The 22835-nt window shown below is 45.3% G+C and overlaps 1 protein-coding gene across 3 annotated transcripts in view; it reads right to left on the bottom strand.

Annotated features, from left to right (window-relative positions):
• SLC66A1 (solute carrier family 66 member 1) overlaps window positions 1-22835 on the bottom strand; it is a 128523-nt gene that overhangs the window by 81773 nt on the left and 23915 nt on the right. For 2 of the 3 annotated variants that reach the window (XM_069240151.1, XM_069240152.1), the window contains 4 exons: window positions 19461-19936; window positions 7603-7732; window positions 4929-5022; window positions 4561-4712 (listed from right to left, as the gene is read on the bottom strand). In XM_069240151.1, coding sequence (XP_069096252.1) covers window positions 4561-4712; window positions 4929-5022; window positions 7603-7732; window positions 19461-19657 — 573 coding nt within the window. In that variant the 5' untranslated portion in view covers window positions 19658-19936. The remainder of the gene's footprint in view (window positions 1-4560; window positions 4713-4928; window positions 5023-7602; window positions 7733-19460; window positions 19937-22835) is intronic. The other variant, XM_069240154.1, reaches the window with a different exon arrangement.

The raw sequence follows: 22835 nt of genomic DNA, 5'->3' as shown, positions 1-22835 counted from the left end.
AAGGACATTGTGGAATCATTGCCAGAAAATTAGCTCTCAGATCGGGTTTGGTTTCCTCATCTCAATGAAAGAGTTGAAAGAGATCTAAAGGCCTGTCATCTATGCAACTGCCTGTCACTGAAAACCCCTCAACACCTCTTATACATGTCAGAGTTGACAAAGCAGGCATGGGAATGTATTGCTGTAGACCTTTTTGGTCCACTTGACAATGGACATCAGCTGATGGTGCCTGTGGATGAAAACTCCCGTTTCCATTATTAGGGGCTCTCTCGTCTATCACTCAGGAAAAAGTCACTGGGAGATTAGATGTCACCATTGCGACATGGGGTATTCCTGGCATATTTAGATTTTTAAATCGTAATTTAAAAACTGACAATGGCCCATCTTTCAATACTTGAGAATTCAGAGACTTCCTCAATCTGCCTAATGTGAAGCATCAGAAGAGCACACCTCTTTGGCCACAGGCTGATGGCCTTGTCGAACATTTCATGATTACATAAAAGACAGCTGTTCAGCATGCTGCTTTCTGAAAGCTCGATCTCAAGACTGACTTGAACTCTGCCCTACAAGCCTACTGTTCAATTCTTCATTTGACCACAGGTTAATCCCTGCAGCGTTGATGTTTGGGAGAGCAATGATGATCAAGTTACCTCTTAGACCAGCAAAAGATCGAGAACTGAATAAGAAACCTGTACAAAAGACTTGTATTGTAAAAAGAAAATGAAGGGCTATGCAAACAAGAGACACTGTGCAAGAGGAGATCGAGTGCTCATCCGTCATCCAAAAAAACACTTAAGTCTGATGGTCAATTTGATGCTGAGCCATTCCATGTTGTAACCAGCAAAGGACACATGGTCCCTTCCAACCTACTGGAAAATCCATTACGCAATATTCCTCACATTTCAGATATGTGGCTCATCACTTATCAGATACTGATGTCAACATAGAAACTAATTCAGAAAGGACGATTGGAAAACTCCACAATGCAATTGCTCCTACATCACCAATGCAGATCATGGACACTCCTGTTGCTGATTCTTAGTTTCTGAAGACACAATTGGGACAAGTAACCAAAGCACCAAAAAGGCTTATCGAGGGGCTATGATTGTGTAGATGTTTGTAAATTGTTTTAATTTTTTTATTTAATAGAGAAGGAGATGTAGTGTTTGTGCGAGTATGAATGACAGAGCTTTTTGGCTCCTGAAGAGCTCTGTAGAGTTATAATGTGTTAGAACATGGTGAAGTGAATGCAGGTTTAGAATGCTAAGTTCACGGTTACAGGCATACGAATAATGGCGTAATATATAGCTCCGTGTGTGGCGTATTCATTAGCGGATACTCAGGCTGAGTACGATGCTCTGCATGGCAATATTTACAACTTGGTAAGAGGGAGATTTTGAAAACAATATGGGGAACCTATTTTCCTCACTAACTTACATTGGAAAGAGGACATTCTAGGTGGGAGACTGGTAAAATAACATTGGGAGTCTCCTGCATTAATCGTGTTTGTTTGCATGTATGGTTGCACTTCCACTGCCTCTCCCTTCTGCCCTCAATGGTCTATTGTACTGCCACAGCCTCTCATGCCTGTCCTGCATGGTTGGTTTGTTGCCTCTGCCCACTTTCCCCTACCCTCTATGGTCTGTTGTGCTGCCACTGCCCCTCTCACCTGCCCAGCGTGGTCACCTTGCTACCTCTGCCACCTCCTCCCTGCCCCTGAATCGTCTGAGTCTTTCCCCTGACCTTTGCCTCACCAAAGTGTTCTAATGAACAACTAGATTGTTAACATTCTACGTTTATTACAGAAGTGTGGCCTGCATGAATTAATCTTGATTTAATCAAAACTGGAATACTTAAAGCATTTCTTTTAGAAATAATAAATCTGAGTAGGTCTTTTTCCCATAGAAATTATGGTTAGTGCTCTTAAAAACATAAAATGAGGACACATATTCTGAGTTCTTTAATAGCAACAAAGCACTTTAACATTTTTTGCTATACTTATATTTTCTATCCAGTTAATCACTTGAGGAGAAGATGTGACGTTATGGCTAGAGCTGCTCACTTTGCAACTGGGGAACCAGGTTCAAGTTTGCCTCAATATCCTGGGATTCTTGGCGAATGTCTTAATCTCCCAATGTCTAAAACTAAAATGAATGAGTCCTTGTGTAATGTAACTGATGCTCATGTAAAGCATTCCAGTCCCTTCAGGCCAAGCCTGCGCTATATAAAGCTGCCAAAACAAAAATGAGCATTTTGCACACTTCTGTCACTGGGCTATGATTAAGCTACATTTGGGTGATATTTGTGCCACACTGGGGCTCGTTTGTCTCTAGCAGCCAACTTGGGAAACCTTTTTGTTATGAAGCTCTCTAATTCTTTTGCATGACCAGAGGCGGCTATTATGCTTCTCTAATTCTGTATTTAAACAGCAGCAGTCAGGAACATGAAAACTACAGTTCCCATCTGGCTTAGAAACAACAAGCCAACTGGTGACAAAATATAGTACCATACACAGCCAATGAGGGGTCAACATCCCCTATAATACCTATCTTGACTGTGAACAGTCCTCTTTGCTTGAGCAATAACTATTGAATAGAGGCAAAATAGAAAGAACAATGGTAATAGCCACAGTAAATGTAAACAGTTCTTGAAAAAAGTGCATAAAGCTGGGTCCAAATGGGAATGCCGAACACATAGAAAAATGGGAAAAAGGAGATTCTGCTTCTGGATGATTTGGAGAAGTTGAAAGTTGGCATGCTGAAGTCTTCTTAAGAGGATGAAGATGATGGAGCAGAAGTAACCGTTAGGGAGGAAAACGCTAGGTTAATACAGTGTTGAGGTGGGATAATACTTGCCTCAATGTCTTTAATAAAATTAAGACTTTCCTTCATAACTTCATTGTCTTCCAATAACATTTGTGAGTTGTATTCCTCATTTAATGCCATATTCTCAGTAGGAATGCTTTGTTTTCCACTTCAATTCCATCAGTCCCCGAGTCTTGTAAAGCCTGCCAAAACATATGGTTCAGGTTGACACCAACCAATCAGGACTGAATAGTCCACTTTAAATTGGCTAGTCAGAGCATATCTGAACACCAACTGCCTATAAATCATCATGGGCATAGAGCAAATCCTTATTATTTTGCAAATGCAATCCATATACAAAACAAAGACATACACATTATGGGGCCTGACGGGGAGAACATAAAGCTGGCTAGCATTACGGGCCGCAGGAGAGAATCCCCGCTGAGTTGTGTGCAATAGTGAAGGAGCACGCGATCTGGAAGTGCGTGGGAGAGAGCGTGGCGGCTGTATTGGCAAATCCTTTTTTCCCCAGAGAGTCCCTTACCTCCATCGCCTTGCTTAGTGTTCTGTGAGTCGGTGCCCATTGCTGGAGGGCCCTTTTGTGGTGTCAGGCACGATGGAGGCCACGGCGTGGTGGCGAGTCTGAGCGGTCTGAGCATTGGTCTCCAGTAGCGTTTGGCCTCCGACGTGGAAGAGAGGTGGCCACAAGAATCCCATTTGGGGAAAAGGAGGCAGAGTTGACACATGCAGTGGCAATCACCGGCGGTCCATTGAAGTCAAGGAGGCAAGTCGGACACGGAATGCAGTGGGTCCTGGGTCTGGAGAGTCGGAGAATTTGGGTAAATAAGCATTGGCCCGACTCAGGGTAAAATACAAATTGCCTGCAACTTGGGGGGAGTTGTCTGTAGGAGGAAGGAGTGAGAGGTGGCTGGGGTGAGCAAGCCGATCAGGAGCCCTGCTTACGCATTAAAAAGTAGATTAGTAAGATCCAAAGAGGAGCTCACAGTATATGGTTCTGCTCCAGAAAAAGATTCAGAGGCGGCCTCAAGAGATAGTATGCATGAGCAGGTACAGAAGGTGAGCCAGGCTGGAAAATATAAGGAGCACGTAAGCAGAAATAAGGCTACACATATTAGCCTCAAAGGCAGTAAGGGCCGGCAACTAGAGACACTACGTAAGAGACCTAAGATCACCCCCTCATTACGGACATACTTCAGGGTTCTGCCTAAAACACTGATATTAAGTGAAAAGGCGACAAAGTCCTTGTTGGGAGATTTGCATCAGGAGCAAAATCTGTTTCAGATCACTACGGCGACCGAGAAAAATCGGATAGTGTGCAGCCCCAATAGATACCAGGCTCTGGAGCAGTTGAACACTGGAGATGAGGGTAGAGTGGGAAATGGGGGCTGTGGTGCCCATCTAGATCCTGGGGACGGGTCGCTATTGATAAAGGACCCCCCGTGCCCCAGTTTGAGGAGCCTAACTGTCCTTGTGAGTTGCTAGAAGCTGCGGCTCCTACAAGAGTGTTTCCACAGTCAGCCGTAGTGGAATAAGGAGCAGGGCAGGGGCAATGTTCTAGAGGGGACCCTCTTAGCGAGTGTATTGCAGTGTTTGAGGTGAATTCATTTCAGGAGGTAAACACTGTGTAGGGGGTCAAAAGAGGAATATTTACGAAACAAAGTTACAATGTGACAGGTTTGTCACTTACCTCACCTGCTAATCTGTTTCTCACTTTGCATCTCAGTTTGTGACTCACCTCACTTTCAGCCTGGCCAGCAGAGAGGAGACTTCGTCTCTTGAAGTCTATGGGTGTCTGAAGGGCTGCAGAATTCACACTCTCAAGGAATGAGAAAGTGGTCCCCAGTCCAATAAAGGTGATCCCTGACAACACGTTGATGGAAGTGATCACTACAAAATGAAAGGAGAAGATTAAGTTCCTGCTCTCCTGGTGAATAATTCAGTAATCAAGTGGATGTATTCGGGAGTTGTAGTGTTCAAGTGAACCAACAGGACAAATGCAAGAGATAATAGTTGGTCAAAGAAAAGCCCAAAATTTGGCAAGCGGCGCTCTGGTGACATGCAGCCAGCTGATAACCGTGAGAAGAAGTACAAAAAAAGACTTACTTGATGGCTGGTGCCTCATGTTCTTGACCTTGTAGTAGTAAAACAGTGAAAGCATCAGGATATCGGCCAGCACGTAATACACAGCAGTGTATCTCTATGAGAAAACAAAAACACCTCAAGTGAGAATGTATTCAAAGGTTGAGCACAGAGAAGCTGAAGAGGGAATCACGTTCAGAGATCGACCATCTGACAGAGCATCAATGTGCAGTGAGTAGAGTATACTACAAATATATACCACAAAAGGAGCGCCCTCCCTGATGTACACACAATAAGACCTCTGATCATTGATGAATTAACTAGCAGTTTATTGACTACCTCATTACCTTCCTATGATAACTGCAGATGGCAATTTCTCGTTAGATTATGCCTTCTTTTCACTACTCTGTTTGTGCCTTTTCCTTTTTCAATATTATTTTAAGTCACACTTAGTCTACTTAATCTTACCAGTTTCAACACAATGCCTTGCATTGAATATATATTTTAAAAAATCAGAAGTTCCTAAAACTGTTATCACGTTCAACCGAAAGTATGTACCATCTCATTTTTTATTATGGAATACTTGAAAAAGTAATCCTCAAAGACAGCCTCCATCCAAGACGTTCCCACAGAAATTGCTCAGCAATTTCAATTTTTGACCCCCAAAGATGAGCAACGCATTCTATTTTTGAATGTTCTGTTTCGCCTGAAAATCAGAGAAAATTCACGGTTCTTTGCAATCAGCCTGTAAACTGTAGTTCCAAGAACTGCGGCTCTAGGAATTTTGCCTGTCCAGTTTTCACTTGAAAAGCACAGTTTGGAAATCTATTACCCTATACGGACACAAGTTGTGTTTAGGTATGAATAAATCTTTGCTTGCTACCACATTGTGGCCTAAAGAGTGAATGGATGTGTGGATTACAAATGACTTCAGAACCACACATATGCTTATATAATTTCTTTGGATTATGGTTTCTAAATATTTCATAAATATCCAGATTCTGATGTAACTATTGAGTGGCTCACATTGAGAGATGCCGTGTTGAAGGATGTCAGGGACATTTTTCCTCCTTTGGGACGTTGTTTTCGGAGCAGCAGCACTAAACATGGTGGCCCCTCAGCAAAGCTACAGTTCCTTCAAACGGTGCCACACAAACCCCACTATATATGTCGCATTACTGGCTATGACACAGGACTCAGGTGTTGTTTTCATCCATACGACAGTTGGCACAGAGCTCTCGACGCCGCCTCACCTCACTCACTGGGAGCAGCTGCCTCAGGTCGCCACCATCGGTAACATTCAAAATCATGGCGCACAACCCTGCAGGCCAGCTGGTCACCATGAGTGGCCACAGAAGAAAGCCCAATCCTGGAGCTCTATGAATTCATCCCCCCAAGTCTTCTCTGTAATATTTCCTCAGCCGTCCATCCAATCACTGGACCCTGGGATCGGTGAGGGAGCAGCCAACTGGGGGGTTTGATCCGGAGCTCACTCGAGTGCAGTCATTTAGGATCCTGAACTTCCCCACGGTTACTACTTTTAGTAGGTTTTTAAACAGTTTGAGTTGACATTTATGAATTGCAGTTTCTCTTTTGTTCTGCAGCTCTGTTTACATGTTTTTAATTTGTTGTTTTCCAGTCCTGCAAATGCAGGCTGTTTTCCTCTTGCCAGCTAACAACATTACCACAGCATCAAACCCCATCATCCATTACTGGAGTATCATGATAAACTATGAGGACCCATCAGAGGAACATCACAGTCAAGCATTGGTGTCTATAATCAAAACATCAGCACCAAACATCGGAGAATTCAGACAGATCAACGCGAAACACAGTGTTGGCTCTATCATCAAGGTCTGTCATTGGAGCACCATGCCCAATGTCGGACACAAGGCCCTACTGCCGCATCTTCTGGATCCCGTGAACATGAGGGCTCCCTGGACGGAATCCACCATCTCTTCTGAAGGTCACTTGTGTGCTTCAGAGACCTATTACAATAGGTTATTTTCAGAGAACAACCACTTTGTTTATGTTTAAGATGTTTTACTCTCAGCATCGGACAACTGTGGAGCATGAATATTTATTTTTAAAAAACAACAGAAATTAAAATCCACTCATTTCTGCTACATTTAGCAGTAGAATTACTGTCGGTAGTACTGTCAGTTCTCTGCCCTGCATTTCAGCTTTTCAAAACCCTCTCCTATCTGAACAGCCCATCAGAACAACCACTCCCCAGTGTCTTCCGCTCTTGGTGCTGCCGCCTCAGCCGCTTTGCTGGCCGAACCGTTTATTGTTTTGTGTTTCCCTTCATCCTCCCTCCTGCCACTCATTTCTTCTGCTGGTCCTATGTCACAAGCATTTGCTGCTGTTCGGCCATTTTGCATTTATGGAGATATAGAGCCTCTTATCACATTTTCTGTAGCACAAGGCAAATGTAGCTGCTAGCCTTAATCCCTTCTCCCACCCAATGTCTTCTTCTTGGTGCTGCTGCCATCCCTTGTGCGCCGTGACAGTTAGCTATTCCTCTCTTCGTGCCGCCCTTCACCCCCTCCTCTGCTCCCGAGGCCAACTTTGTGCCTAACACTTAATCACTCTCTTGCCTCAGGCCCTTTAGAAGCGATACCCCTCTTCCCGGGCACACATCGGACAGGGGCACTTCACGTGCGCACATTACTTCACGGTTGCAGTTCGTGTGTACCTGAAGAGGCAGCTGGTGAGCCAGGTACGCTCCGATGAGGTTACAAGAGTCTCCGAACAGCCACGCCAGGAGGAACCAGATGGACAGAGCCTGGTCCATGTTCCCCGTCTTACAGGACTGCCAGTACTGCCTGCAAGGGGGACATTAGAGAGGTGCTCATGAGCGTAGACACTGCTGAGTGCAATTGTGCGCAGACGCACGGATGGGTTAGTGCAAAAGGGGTGATCTTCCGCGCTGGTGAGTTAAGGTGTTGGGTAGCGCAGGAGTAGATGAATTTAAGGAATGGAGTGTGGGCGTGTGCAAGTGCACGTGTGTTCAACATAGGCAAGTGAACAAAATGGACAGAAATGTAGCAATTAATAATGAGGAACGCAGCTGAGTAGTGGTTAGTAATGAAAACTATGGTAACAATGTACAAAGCATGGCGAGTAAAGGAATGGGCGAGTGTAGACATGAATATGCCAAACTATATGTAAGTGTAGGCCAGTGGTTCCCAACCTTTTAATTTATGTGGACCCCCATTTTAACATTAATGGAACCCAGGGACCCCCAGTGAATCATCATTGGAATCTGGGGACCCCCGCCTGAGTCATTACTGGAAGCTCGGGACCTAATTTGTCAATATTTGTTAATATCTTTTAATTTTCTAAGCAGTCGCGGACACCCAGGGGTCCCCAGACCACAGGTTGGGAACCACTGGTGTAGGCATTCTGAGTAAATATGAAAGTCTTGAGGCATGGGTGAGCGCAGATGTCACCTATGGATTGTTGCACAAACATGTGGGTGACTGTAGGCATATGCAAATGTACGCATGGGTGAGAGTTCTGTGCGAAAATAGGTAAATGCAGGTCTGGGCAGGAAAAAGCATTAACAAGTACAGGTGTGAGTGAGCACGGGTAGTTGTACGCATGAACAAGGGAAGGCACACATACACATAAAAACATAACAATTGTATGAGATTCATACTTGTTCAGCAAAATGAGCATTAAAATAGGCCCTCTTCAATGCACTTGTAGATGCTGTCTGATTCAAATTTTTATTATGCAACAGGGTTTTTTTTTATAATGTGCAGTTAAGTTCCATAACTTGTTGTTTTAACGTATTGTATTTGGTGCTCTCGATTTCAGTATTCTTAGATTTGTATGGTATCCTGTAATGCTTATTGATGTGATTGCTGTTTATGCTTTTAAGGCGTTTTTATATTACCAAATAAAGCTTTCTTTGATTGAAATGTCTCGATAAGTCCTAAAGAGACCAGTAAACATTCTACAAGGGGCAGATTGAAAGACTGATCGAGACATCTTGATTGGTCGACAAAGGTATCCGAATACAATGTGCGCCTCCGCTAATTCAAAATAATGCAATAGTCAAATCTGATAAATATGTACAAACACTTCTTTAGATCAGTGTTCTTAGAGTTCATCAGCTCATAATGCATCTCCCTAACATTTATCTAAACACTAAAACAACGATGACATTTATGGCTACTTTGGAGCTAATTCCCCTCCCCAAACAAACAACCCCTGACAAGGTCAAGGGGATAGAGCCCCAACATTCGTATGCCGGCCTCTACAGTATCAACTGTGCTGTGTCCAGGCTACAGGAGTCCCATTGGATGAGACGGAACACGATATGTGCTGCGTAATCTGGTGGGGCAGTGAAAGAGTCATCAGAATCCCCGGGGAACTGGGAAATGTATTCTATAGGTAGGCTATTCATTAATAGCCTCTCAGTTAAGGGGCTGAGAGTGCACACAGCTTGAGACCTTGAGGCGTGCCTAATATATTTGGTTCCCACTGGGATGGCAAACTCCGGGAGCCAGCTCTGGCGGTCTCTGGCATTTGGCAGAAGGCAGCAGAATCCCCAATCCAAATTTGGCAGTATCCCTATGTCCACTTTGCAAGAGTATGCATGTGGTTGAGGAAGTGCTTTAAACTCTGTCCAGCTGTTCCAAGGAAAAGTTTATGACTGTGTGGAAAGTAGGATTTGAGGTGGCATGAAGATGAGGGCTGTGCATCACAATAGCACTGTCCATAAAATCAGCCTGCACACACAGTACCTCCACAATGCAGACTAACAACAAATTGTCAAAGTAACTATACTTAGGGAAGTATAGATTTACTATTCTTAACTTCACGTTTACTTACATTGATATTTTGATGCTAGTCAATATCATTGCAGGTCCATACTGAAACTCTAAACGTATGGTAGAAGACCTAAAAGGGGGCAAGCAGTGTAGCCCGTTTACCGCCCCTCAGGTTGAATATGGGGTAAAGCTCAGCACCATTTTCAAACATAGAACGAATTACAGGATTCCTGCTAACAGTTTATCTGTATCCCACCAGAAGGCTGTAATAACTCGGGTAAGATTTACCTTGAGCATGGGAAATTAACTTGTGACACCTAACCTTCTCGCGTAGGTCTACAAAACACAAATAAAGATGCTGTGGTCCAACTGAATTCAAATCTTCCACCTCAAATCATATTTTACCAGGGAAAGCATGCTCTTGGCCTACTCTGGCTACATCTACTTTCTCTGAGCCCAATGTGCTAGCATCTGTATGCCCTGGTTCTACTGTACCTTAGGTTATCTACTCTGGGCCAACTGTATCAGACTATGGATGCTTCTGAGCTACTGTAACCAAGTCTGTCAGCTCTGGGATGACTGAACCAGAGTATAATTGTTTGGTATTAGTACAATAATGACTGCCATTCTGATCATATGGTACACAAATTTGTCTGATCACACATGCTTCTAAATGCTTAGGGCCTACAGTTCTCCAAAACTAATATATTAAATTAACAACGTTTTCTACTCTGCAAGTGTAGGAAGCTGGCCTGGTGTGTGGTGAGCACATATGGTACTATCCCCTTATACCAGGTATCCCATATTAGTGAAGTGTAGGCAGTGTCTAGGAAGTAAGGGCTCTCTAGAGGTAGCTGTGGATGAGCATCCAAGGCTTATCTAGGAGACATGCAAAGCTTATGCAATACCACTATAGTCACACAGCAACTTATCACACATGAAAGAACCACAGTGTTACAAAAATAAAAGTACTTTATTATGGTACCAAAACACTGGAATACTTAATAGGCAGTTCTTCCCACCTGGAGGTAAGTACACACTAATTAAATACACAATCAGCAAAGAGCATTATAAGCAAGAAGCACTGGCAATACTTAGTAAAAATAGAAAGGGCCCTAGGGGAGGGCCAAACCATATACTAAGCAAGTCCCTCACCCAAGGATGTGGAATCGTTAGAGAGGAGCTTGACAAACTAGGAACCACAAGAGGTGAGTAACAGAGTGACCCTCAGGACCCGGAAAACAGAGGTAAGACCCTAGTTGTCCCAAGAGCTAACAAGAAGAGTTAGAAAAAAGATAGTACTAGATCAGGACCAGACAGGAAGAACCCAAAGGTGGATTCCAGTAGAAGAGGACCTGCAAAGGAAAGGGACCAAGTCCAGTTCGTGATGGAATGTCCGGTCGTGGTAGGTGCCACTACTCACCCTTCTGTGGATGCAGAACCAGGTCGACGGGGGAAGAAGACCAGCTGTGCAGAGCAGGAGCTGAAGAGGAGTCTCCAAAGCAGTGCAGATGGTGTCCCATATGGGTTATCGGGTTGCAGATGGTCAGTGGTACAGGAGGACCACCAACAAACATTGGCAAATGCAAAAAGTTGCAAGACTGAGGAGGGACAAGCACAGCCCAGGGGACTCGACCCTTGGAGTGAAGTCCGGGGTGACCCTCAGCAGTTGAGAGAGCCAACATTAGCAGTCGCAGCCCCCACAGGCAACCCACTGGCAGCAGACACAGTAAGTTGCAGTGAGGCCCAGTTACCACGCCCGAAGAGGAGTTCCACGTAGCTGGAGGAGCAGGGAGGAAGAGAGAGGAGACTATGTTCGACAGGAAGAAACGCTGGGGGCCGGTGCCTCACGGAGCCTGAAGATCCCTTGGAGTAGGAGGAAACAAGCCTTGGTAGCTGCTAGAGTCACAGTGCACAGGAGTACTGTCCTGCAAGGAGAGGCAAGGGCTTACCATCTCCAAGTTGGACAGCGGGCAGAGAAAACAAAGGGAACCACTCCAGATCACCACCTGTGATGCAGGATCCCGCAGTTCCAGAGGAGAACAGATCCACGCAGCAAGTTGTTGTTGCAGTTGGTGCCTGCAGATGCAGGGGAGTGACTCCAAGGAAGATTCCTTCTTGCAGGCTGAAGTCTCGCCGACCTCAGAGAATGCATAGCCGGAGAAATGTTGCAGTTGCTGGAAGGAGCCAGGGAAATAATGATGCAAACCGGAGTCGTCGCTGAAGTTGCAGATTGTCGGTTCCTGAGAAGTCCAGTCGCTGTGGCCAGAGAAAGAAGTAACTGATGCAGAGAAGTCCTGGTGGAATCTTGCAAGTCAAATCTGTGGACCCACCCGAGAAGAAGACCACAAATAACCGAGGAAGGGGGTTTGGTCCCCTAGCAGGGTGACCACCTATCAGGAAGGGGCTATGATGTCACCTACCTGACCTGGCCACTCAGATGCTCCCGGGGGACTCTACACATCTGGGTTTCAAGATGGCAGAATGAAGCAGCCACCTAGGGTAGTGATGGACAGAGGAGTGGTCATTCGCCTTTCCTTTGTCCAGTTTCGCCCCAGAGCAGTGACTGGGGGTCCCTGTGCTGGTGAAAACTGGTTTATGCATGAAAGGCACCAAATATGCCCTTCAAAGCAAACCAGTGGCTTGGGGAGGTTACCCTTCCCAAGCCTTGTCACACCTACTTCCATGGGAGAGGGTGTTCCCTCCCTCTCCCACAGGAAATCCTTTGTGCTGCCTTTCTCTGCCTGAGCTGGTCAAGCAGCAGAAGGGCAGAAACCTGTCTGAGGAGTGGCAGCAGCGCTGGCTGCCCAGAAAACCCCCCAAAAGACTGGTAGGAGCAATGTTGGGGGTCATCTAAGGAGCCCACAGAGTGCATGGAATCATACAACCAATACTGGCAATAGTATTAGGGTATGATTCTGACATGTTTGATAACAAACATGCCCAGGTTCGGAGTTATCATTATGTAGCTGGATACAGGTAGTGAGTGTAAAGAAATGGCTCCCTGTTGCAGTTACCCCCCACTTTTTGCCTGATACTGATGCTGACTTGACTGATAAGTGTGCTGGGACCCTGCTATCCAGGCCCCAGCACCAGTGTTCTTTCACCTAAAATGTACCATTGTCTCCACAATTGGCACAACCCTGGCACCCAGGTAAGTCCCTTGTAACTGGTACCCCGGTACCAAGGGCCCTGATGCCAGGGAAGGTCTCTAAGGGCTGCAGCATGTCTTATGCCACCCTAGGGACCCCTCACTCAGCACAGACATACTGCTTGCCAGCTTGTGTGTGCTGGTGGGGAGAAAATGACTAAGTCGACATGGCACTCCCCTCAGGGTGCCATGCCAACCTCACACTGCCTATGGCATAGGTAAGTCACCCCTCTAGAAGGCCTTACAGCCCTAAGGTAGGGTGCACTATACCACAGGTGAGGGCACATGTGCATGAGCACTATGCCCCTACAGTGTCTAATCAAAACCTTAGACATTGTAAGTGCAGGGTAGCCATAAGAGTATATGGTCTGGGAGTCTGTCAAAAACGAACTCCACAGCTCCATAATGGCTACACTGAATACTGGGAAGTTTAGTATCAAACTTCTCAGAATAATAAACCCACACTATGCCAGTGTTCGATTTATTAAAAAATGCACACAGAGGGCATCTTAGAGATACCCCCTGTATTTTACCCAATAGTTCAGTGCAGGACTGACTGGTCTGTGCCAGCCTGCTGCTGAGAGACGAGTTTCTGACCCCATGTGGGGAGGGCCTTTGTGCTCTCTGAGGACAGAAACAAAGCCTGCTCTGGGCGGAGGTGCTTCACACCTCCCCCCCTGCAGGAACTGTAACACCTAGCAGTGAGCCTCAAAGGCTCAAGCTTTGTGTTACAATGCCCCAGGGCACTCCAGCTAGTGGAAATGCCTGCCCCCTGGACCCAGCCCCCACTTTTGGCGGCAAGTCCAGGAGATATAATGAGAAAAACAAGGAGGAGTCACTGGCCAGTCAGGACAGCCCCTAAAGCAACCTGAGCTGAAGTGACTCTGACTTTTAGGAATCCTCCATCTTGCAGATAGAGGAATCCCCCAATAGGGATAGGAATGTGACCCCCTCCCCTTGGGAGGAGGCACAAAGAGGGTGTAGCCACCCTCAGGGCTAGTAGCCATTGGCTACTGCCCTCCCTGACCTAAACACACCCCTAAATTCTGTATTTAGGGGCTCCCCTGAACCTAGGAACTCAGATTCCTGCAACCTAAGAAGAAGAGGACTGCTGAGCTGAAAAAACCCTGCAGAGAAGACGGAGACACCAACTGCTTTGGCCCCAGCTCTACCGGCCTGTCTCCCTCCCTTCTAAAGACACTGCTCCAGCGACGCTTTCCCCAGGCCCAGCGACCTCTGAATCCTCATAGGACTGCCCTGCTCTAGAAGGACCAAGAAACTCCCGAGGACAGCGGCTCTGTTCACCCAAGACTGCAACTTTGTTTCAAAGAAGCAACTTCAAGGCAACTGCATTTCCTGCCAGAAGCGTGAGACTTGCAACTCTGCACCCGACGCCCCGGCTTGACTTGTGGAGAACAAACACTTCAGGGAGGACTCCCCGGCGACTACGAGACCGTGAGTAGCCAGAGTTGCCCCCCCTGAGCCCCAACAGCGTCACCTGCAGAGGGAATCCCGAGGCTCCCCCTGACCGCGACTGCCTGACTCCCAGATCCCGACGCCTGGAAAAGACTCTGCACCCGCAGCCCCCAGGACCTGAAAGATCGGAACTCCAGTGCAGGAGTGACCCCCAGGAGGCCCTCTCCCTTGCCCAGGTGGTGGCTACCCCGAGGAGCCCCCCCCCCTTGCCTGCCTGCATCGGTGAAGAGACCCCCTTGGTCTCCCATTGATTCCAATTGAAAACCTGACGTGTGTTTGCACACTGCACCCGGCCGCCCCCGTGCTGCTGAGGGTGTACTTTCTGTGCTAACTTGTGTCCCCCCCGGTGCCCTACAAAACCCCCCTGGTCTGCCCTCCGAAGACGCGGGTACTTACCTGCTGGCAGACTGGAACCGGGGCACCCCCTTCTCCATTGAAGCCTATGTGTTTTGGGGACCACTTTGAACTCTGCACCTGACCGGCCCTGAGCTGCTGGTGTTGTAACTTTGGGGTTGCCCTGAACCCCCAACGGTGGGCTACCTTGGACCCAAACTTGAACCCCGTAGGTGGTTTACTTACCTGCAAGAACTAACAATTACTTACCTCCCCTAGGAACTGTGAAAATTGCACTGTCTAGTTTTAAAATAGCTATATGTGTTTTATTTGAAAAGTATATATGCTATTGTGATTATTCAAAGTTCCTAAAGTACTTACCTGCAATACCTTTCATGCAAAGTATTACATGTAGAATTCGAACCTGTGGTTCTTAAAATAAACTAAGAACATATATTTTTCAAAAACCTATTGGCCTGGAATTGTCTCTGAGTGTGTGTTCCTCATTTATTGCCTGTGTGTATGTACAACAAATGCTTAACACTACTCCTTTGATAAGCCTACTGCTCGACAACACTACCACAAAATAGAGCATTAGTATTATCTGTTTTTGCCACTATCTTACCTCTAAGGGGAACCCTTGGACTCTGTGCATACTATTCCTTACTTTGAAATAGTGCATACAGAGCCAACTTCCTACAGTGAGTGACCTGTATCCAGTACACAGGTAAAATGGCTTGCCTGCACTTACGAAGTCCAGTGCAATGGAGCTGGAGTTCGTAGGGGTACCTCTTCTCATGCAGGGGTGCCCTCACACACAGGTACCTGCACCCTGCCCTCTGGGCTAGGAGGGCCTACCACAGGGGTGACTACAGTGACCTGGTTTAGTGACTTGTGGGGAATGGGTTCACATACCTTTTCACGCAGGATGTAAGGGCAGGCCTACAGACACATTTTGCATGGGCTCCCCTGGGTGGCACAATACATGCTGCAGCCCATTGGGAACCCCCTGGTGCCCCAATGCCCTGGGTACCTAGGAACCATATACTACGGGCTTATAAGGGGGCACCAGTATGCCAATTGCAGGGTATCCAAAGTCCTAGGCAACCAAATTGAGATGAAGAGAACACGATCACTGTGGTCCTGGTTAGCAGGATCCCAGTTAAAACAGTCAAAGCATACTGATAGGAGGCAAAAAGTAGGAGTAACCATGCCAACAAGACGGTACTTTTCTACAGCAAGTATCGAAGATCTTAATTTAATTACCTGTAGGCAACAATTACTTGTCGCATTCCACCTGAAGGGGGACTGCATGAGTAACGTGTGCCATATTTTGCTTCATATTACAGGTCCATCTCAAACACTGTTAATCACTGGTATTACTGTTAGGTTACCACAGTAGGCAGTTGTGGCTTAAGAGCTTTCTTCCGCCGCCAACAGCTGACACACCTTTTACGCCTTTATCCAGCGGTTGTCTACTTTTTTTCTTACATTGTTCCATTGCCATGGCATTAGGACATCAAAGGAAGAACATCACAGATGTAATGTTTTAAGTGCAAGCCACAACAGTTAATATTACCCTATTTAACAGTATGTATATTACCAATCTAATAAGAATGGAAGGTTGAGTTGGCCTTGCTGACACATAAACATGTGACCTGCAGATAAAAGGAGAGATCCCAGAAGCAAGCGTTTAAACTTCTAAGTCTTCTTGCCAGATCCTGGTCTGAGATATACGGCAGCAGAGGCACTGAGGCTTCTCTGCACTGCAAACTAGGCAGATGTCTCATTGGCACCTACTATGGTACAGAGAAAAGCTGCAGGATGCCCAGGAGGCTATGTGTGTTGGTTATGCTGATCACTAAATGCCCACCGTCCTAGGACTACAGAAACAGCAGTAGGTGGCAACCAACCAACATGGCACTGCATTGCTTAACCGTGTGTGCCTTTTACAGAGGTCACAAACTTACAGAAGTCTTATTTCAATTAAGTACTGTTGCTTAAGACCACACACACGGCTGATCCCAGCTTCAGATTGAAAGACTCTGAAACATTTGAAAGGTTTTCCTACTTAACAACAAAACCACACTTCTCAGCTTAGTTCAGATCCACAATACAAATTATTTTCCCGCGACACAGCTAGAGGAAGAAAAAGACTGAAAGCGAAAATAGTGCTGAACGCTGCAACAGAACCATGATTAATGAACAAGCCTGCCACTCCGGCAAGTAAAAAGGAAAGTACATCACTCAGTTCCATGTGTAACGAGGAAGTTCTCTGCTCAGCTGCATGTAATGGGAAGAGCAGCTGAAGGTTTTGCAGCCACAGATTCTGTTAGAACTCTTCCATTCTCAGAATCCACAAATTTTAAGAGAAGCACTCATTTCTCCCAAAGCCCTCCTTCCTCTTAAAGCCTGCGCCACATATCATGCTCTGGTTTCTGCCCCTGCAGAGCCTGTAGAGCTCTCTAGTTGACCAGCCCTGATTTTCCAGGTCCCACATTTCTGGTAGTGGCAATGTTTGTCACACTAAAACCTTACGGTTTACCACTCTACAATGTGCCCTGCATAGTCCAGGCTCCTGACAACCATTTTCTGCCGCATAGCGCCCTTTTTCACTCCAGAATCCACTATCCACCTTGGGTCCTCGTCTGCCACCCCATGAACCTAATTTCCACTATCCATTCTTTGACAGTTTCACTCACTTTATGACTTGCCAATACCATCATTACTCAATATCAGCTGTGTCCCTGCTTATCTATCCCACCACTAGGCACACAACGCCCACTATCCAAAAACTGTATGTATTGTCCTCTGCTGGCCCTGGTATTTTAGCACCAACTATCCATTATGTTTAAAATCGTCTCTTACTCGTACTAAGGCCTCTTGGAGTGTGTGTTGATTTTTTTGCTACCACTAATAAAATACCAAATCAAGGTTACAATTGACTGTATAAGGTGACTATGAGGTACTGTTTTTTCTTTAAATTACTATGGGACATATGTACGAACACATTTTCCCATAGTCATAGTATGGGGAAAACCCTTTGATACATCTGGCCCTATATTCTTTACTCTGGACGCCCGTGCTTTACACCAGTATGTGAGTTTGACTAGAAACGGGCACCCTAAATGTATATATGCCAGACACAGATGTCCCCATTAGCCTTCAACCCTGGGTGGCCACACTAATGGATGACCTATAGTTTGTACTCTATGGGCCCGAACCAATTCCTTCGTTTTGGGCACTTGGTGACAGCCCATGTTTGGACATGCATTTCTAGCTAACCAGACTTTCCTCGAATGGCTGTGCAGTTCCTTTGTACTTATGTGTAGATGTCCGCTACTTTTACAGCGCACACTACAAACGGATTCGTCTCTCTGTGCTAAAGTAAGCAAGGGGTGAGCCAGAGACTAGAGGATTGAAGATGGTGAAAACAAATAAGGCGTGTCAATAGAAGAGGAATTCAAGCCAGAGAGCCTGAGTTCATTTTTGTGAGACTTGTAAAGTGTTTATTCATTACTGGGGCTGCTTCACATCTCTGTCCATGGCTCTGAAGTGCTGAAACGGAAGGTTCTAAAACCTGGACAAGTGTTGCACAGACCTTGCTTAGTGTAAACTGGCCCAGGTGTCCAGAGACGTTACTTATGACTACACCTTGCCTAGGTGTCTGCTTCAATGAGGCCTCATTAGTGGTTATTTTAGAATGGTGTTTGCTACGTAGAGGATGGGCTGCATTTGTGTATTTTGGGGACAATGCCATAAACGCATGTTCAGTTGCACCCAGTGTCTGCTTTCGCCTTATATCTTGGACAAGACCTTTACTGACTCATGACAAAGTGACTGGCGGCAGTTCTGGAAGATTTTGTGGAGCCTGGGTCAAAAAGTTTTTATGGGGCCCCACTCTGGAGCACACCTAATGAACAGAAAAAAAATTGGCTTTGAAAAGCAAAGACAGTATCTGTCACCACCAGCCTCGCCGTGAAAGAGCTGGTCAAGTCCTCTTGTTTTAAAATATTTTTACTATATACATTAGTTTTATAGCCTTATGAAGGCCCTTGGTGGCTGTAGCAACGACCGATGAGGACAGAAGCCCACTGTGTAGAGGTAGTGGGCTACGAAGAGATTCAGCACATGCATCTTAGAGAGCTGACACAGGGAGCATGCAGTGTTATGGGAGCAACAACAGCAGCGTCTTCTGCACTATGACAAGGCTTAAAAATGATGGAGCCAATTATATTGAAGGTGCAAACTTCCCTTGACACCGAAATGGGAATACAAGTTGGTTGGTTTCTGCCCATGTGCTGCTAATTGTGAATCTGCTATATATACCCCGACCTATTTTTCATCAGATTTCTGGCAGGAGAAACTTGGAACAGACCTGGTTGGCAACTAGCACCAAATTTAATTTTGTGCACCCTAAATGCATTCCAGCGTGTACAAATTGGAATTTCACACCCTAGGTTAGATCACACTGGAGAATTAAAAGCAGTGTGGTGACAGGAAACTACAAACATGGAACTCAAAAACAGTAAGAGGGAGGAAGAAGGGCATGAGATGGTCACAGTAGAGATCCATGAACAGTGTATGGACGGGGTATGAACCGTGCATGGGCAAAATGGTGCACACAGAAGTCATAGTGGTGCATGGGCAGAAAGGAAAAAATATGGGAGGCAGAAACAGCACAAGTGACAGGATGAACTAAAGAGCCTGTGAAGCTACAAGTACTTTGAGTTTATGTGAATCACCACCAAAAGTGCCTCAAGCAACAACGCAACAGGGAGAATAGATTAGTGGAGCAAGCTGTTCACTTACGGGAAGGAGGCTCCCATGAAGCACAGGAGGGAGAAAAGTCCTAAGATCACACTGGCTATGTCACGACTACCCCGGGTGCACTCTGACAAAACGATCCAGATCCACTGTGAGCCATTAGGACACTCAGAGAAGTTACCCACTGAGGCCATGAAGCCCAGCTGGCCTCGAAACAGGGGAACAGCCATGGTGTCCAGCATCAGGGGGATATCTTCAGAAGGTGCTCATTCACTGTTGGAGAGTGGGCCCTGGGCACAATCACTCACTGGAGCCAGGAAGATCATCAGATGTTTGCTCGCTGCAGGACAGCAGACACTGGTGTTGCTCGATCACCTGAACCTCACGATGCTCATTCATTAGAGAGAGAGGAGTCTTAGCACACCCACTGAAGGAGATTCAATCCTCAGTCAGTAAACAGCTGTGGACTTTTTGGACAGTTATTGAGTAGAGGGAAGATGTTTTCAAGCTTTGAGACCAACCTGCCCAAAAAGAGAAAATGCAAGTTAGTACATCATCATAAGAAAGGAGAACCTGCAACTCACCTCCATTCAAAATGTTCAATAACTGCCTATGGCAAGATGGTTCAGCAAATCAAACACTCGCATCCAACATCTGGGGTCACAAAAGGTCACGATTTATCTTCCAGGCAAGGCTAAGATATTGTCTATCCTTCTGAGTTCAGTGAGCAGAGTATCATTCTATTTGGTAATAGCAATGCCTCTATCTTATAGCATTTGAAAGCAGCCGAAGTATTACATGAAGTGTCACAAACCATATGAACTATCACTGGCAAAGCCGAAAGGTCTTGCCTTTTAAAATCAGTTAGCTGACCTTTTGGATTTGACGATGTCTTAACAGCATCGGCGACAACAAAAAATGACCTTCATCATGCATGTGCAATGCGTCAAGCACTAATGCGGCCTTTTTTTATCTTTTAGTTCATCATTCCAAGATGGTGAATTCCCACTCGTAACTGTCAATTAAGAAATACAAATTGTGCGAAAGTACATTATGAAGAAAGGAACGGCCCATTAGGAAACTGTACCTTCTGGGCCCACAGCAAAACGGGAAAAAATACAAAAAAAACAGAATGGGGGGGGGGGGACGGGGGGGCAGTGGAGCAACGTTGTTAAAGGAACATGAGCCCAAGGAGAGAGGGATGGGGCAGCAGTACAGGAGCTGACAAGGGGGTGAAATTAAAAAGAAAAAGTCGAGAGGCACACGGAGCAGCAGGGAGCAACAGAGAACATGGGGGGCAGGGACGTGAAGGGCGAAGCAGCAACCATGGAGAGCTGAAAGAAACATATAAATGAGCTCTTTAAATGAAAACATTAGAAGGATGCAAGTCATCAGTTGGATGGTACAGAAGCTGTGCTCCAGGTGAAGGACAACAACAAGAGGAAAGAAAACCATCAAATAAGAAGCACGCTAACAAGACAGCCTGTTGCTCATGTCTGGCTGCCTTTCTTGTCTAACACAAAGTCCACTGTAACTATTGGAATTTTACACAATAGGTCTTTCAATAATAAACGGATGGGTGATCTCTAAAAAACAAGTTGTTTTTATATTTTTTATTCACATTTTCTAATTATATCATCATACATTTTCATCATACATTTATATCATCTCTAATATGACAGTAAAATCTGGCCGCAGATTTGTGCCTTATTTCAAAATTGACTTACAAAATGGGTCTAATGGATAAACAATGCATAATGCAACAACAAAAATTACAGTATTTTTCTAAGTCTAAGAGCTGTCTCTCCTCGCGGATAGGAAATCACATTTATCAAAATAAAAAATACTCTCACGCACAGTTTACATGAGCGTTACTCGTGGGTATCCCTTGAGGGGGGTGACCATGTAAGAGAGAGTATTTTGTACATCTACATCCTCATAACAATATGAGAAGTACTCCATTCCTTAACATTAGGCAAAGGTCCCCACCCTCATCTCACTGCCGCACTTCTTTTGGCAAGTAGTAATACAATACCATACACTTCCTAATAGTAACTAGTAGAACGTAGATGTGTCCAAGTAATGCAGTTATGGGTTAAGGCTCTAAATGATAGTTTGTCATCTTCTCTGTGTCCTGAGATATTTCTACGCAGTAAGAACGAATGACAGCACCACGACAGGTGTATTCAATCGGCATCTACGGAATTATATTGCCTGTAGACTGCTCTAATTTTCAATACATATTGCTTGAATCTGGCGGGGTGTACAACATTCTCTGGATATATTTAAAATGGATTACCCGTTGCTTTCTATTGATCGCTAACACTTTAATCTGACTACAACAGTATTCCCATCGTTCATCTGTTATTGACCGTTCTTGCTCAGCATTCCCACTTGGCTCGTGCCCCACATTAAGCCCTGGGATGAAAGTGGGCAACGTTGTCATAGAGACATGATGTAAAATGAGATGAGTCACCCGACTCTATCAGGGTAGTTAACACACCAAGTTTTGGGCTTCAAAGGAAAGTCAGGAAGGGCAGATTTCATTGCATTTCTGATCCTAAACCCACAGACATAACTATGGGTGTCAGATTTTCCCTCTGCCTCAAACAGTTCCTTTTGAGGTAGAAGCCTAACAGACAAAACAGGAATCCGGTTTGCTAACAACATTTTGGGGACCCTCTCCCCTGGGACTGTATTTCGCCCATTGCTTCCCATAGGCTTTGTGGGATTTAACTCATGTTTGTTTGCTTTATATTTTCTGGCTTTACTTGTTTTAGGCTGTCCAGTTTCAGTTCGTCCCTCCTGTGGAGCATACCCTATTGACTGTATTCTTGCTCACATTCTGTAAACAGGTCTTTAAATCTTGTTCTTATCTTGTTTCATTTGGTGTGTATTCAAATTCAGAGGTCCAATGTCAGCCTCTGTCTTCCAAGGGAGCTCAAAATTAACTTATCTTACACTGACTCCAAGTGAGAGGATTTATGTGACAATCTTGCTTTGAGAGGAAAGGCTTTTCTCTAGTACACAACAAAACAAAAAATGTCTGCAAAAGAACTCTGCAGACATTTCAGAATATATCACAATTAGCAAAACACAAATGAAGCATTTTTTTGTATTTCTGAAGCATGGTGGAAACAAATATTTTAATATGATCAAAACAAATCAATACACTAGGAGACAACATTTCCACACATTAATATTTTTGCACTGTACACTTTTATCAGTAAAACTGTATGTGTCTGCAAATGTAATTGTCATTTTGATTAAAAATGTGTTGTCTGTAATTGCACTGCGCTATCATACCATGCATATTCCACACTACGCCATTCCACTCTACACTGCTCCACTGTACAACACTCTACTCTGTGCCCCTCCACTCTACGACATGCCACTCTATGATACTTTACTCCACTGTAT

Source organism: Pleurodeles waltl, chromosome 6 (genome assembly GCF_031143425.1).
Source record: "Pleurodeles waltl isolate 20211129_DDA chromosome 6, aPleWal1.hap1.20221129, whole genome shotgun sequence".
Classification (NCBI taxonomy): Eukaryota; Metazoa; Chordata; class Amphibia; order Caudata; family Salamandridae; genus Pleurodeles; species Pleurodeles waltl.
The sequence above is the reverse complement of the archived record's forward strand: the minus strand, read 5'-3'. Positions and strand labels throughout refer to the sequence as shown.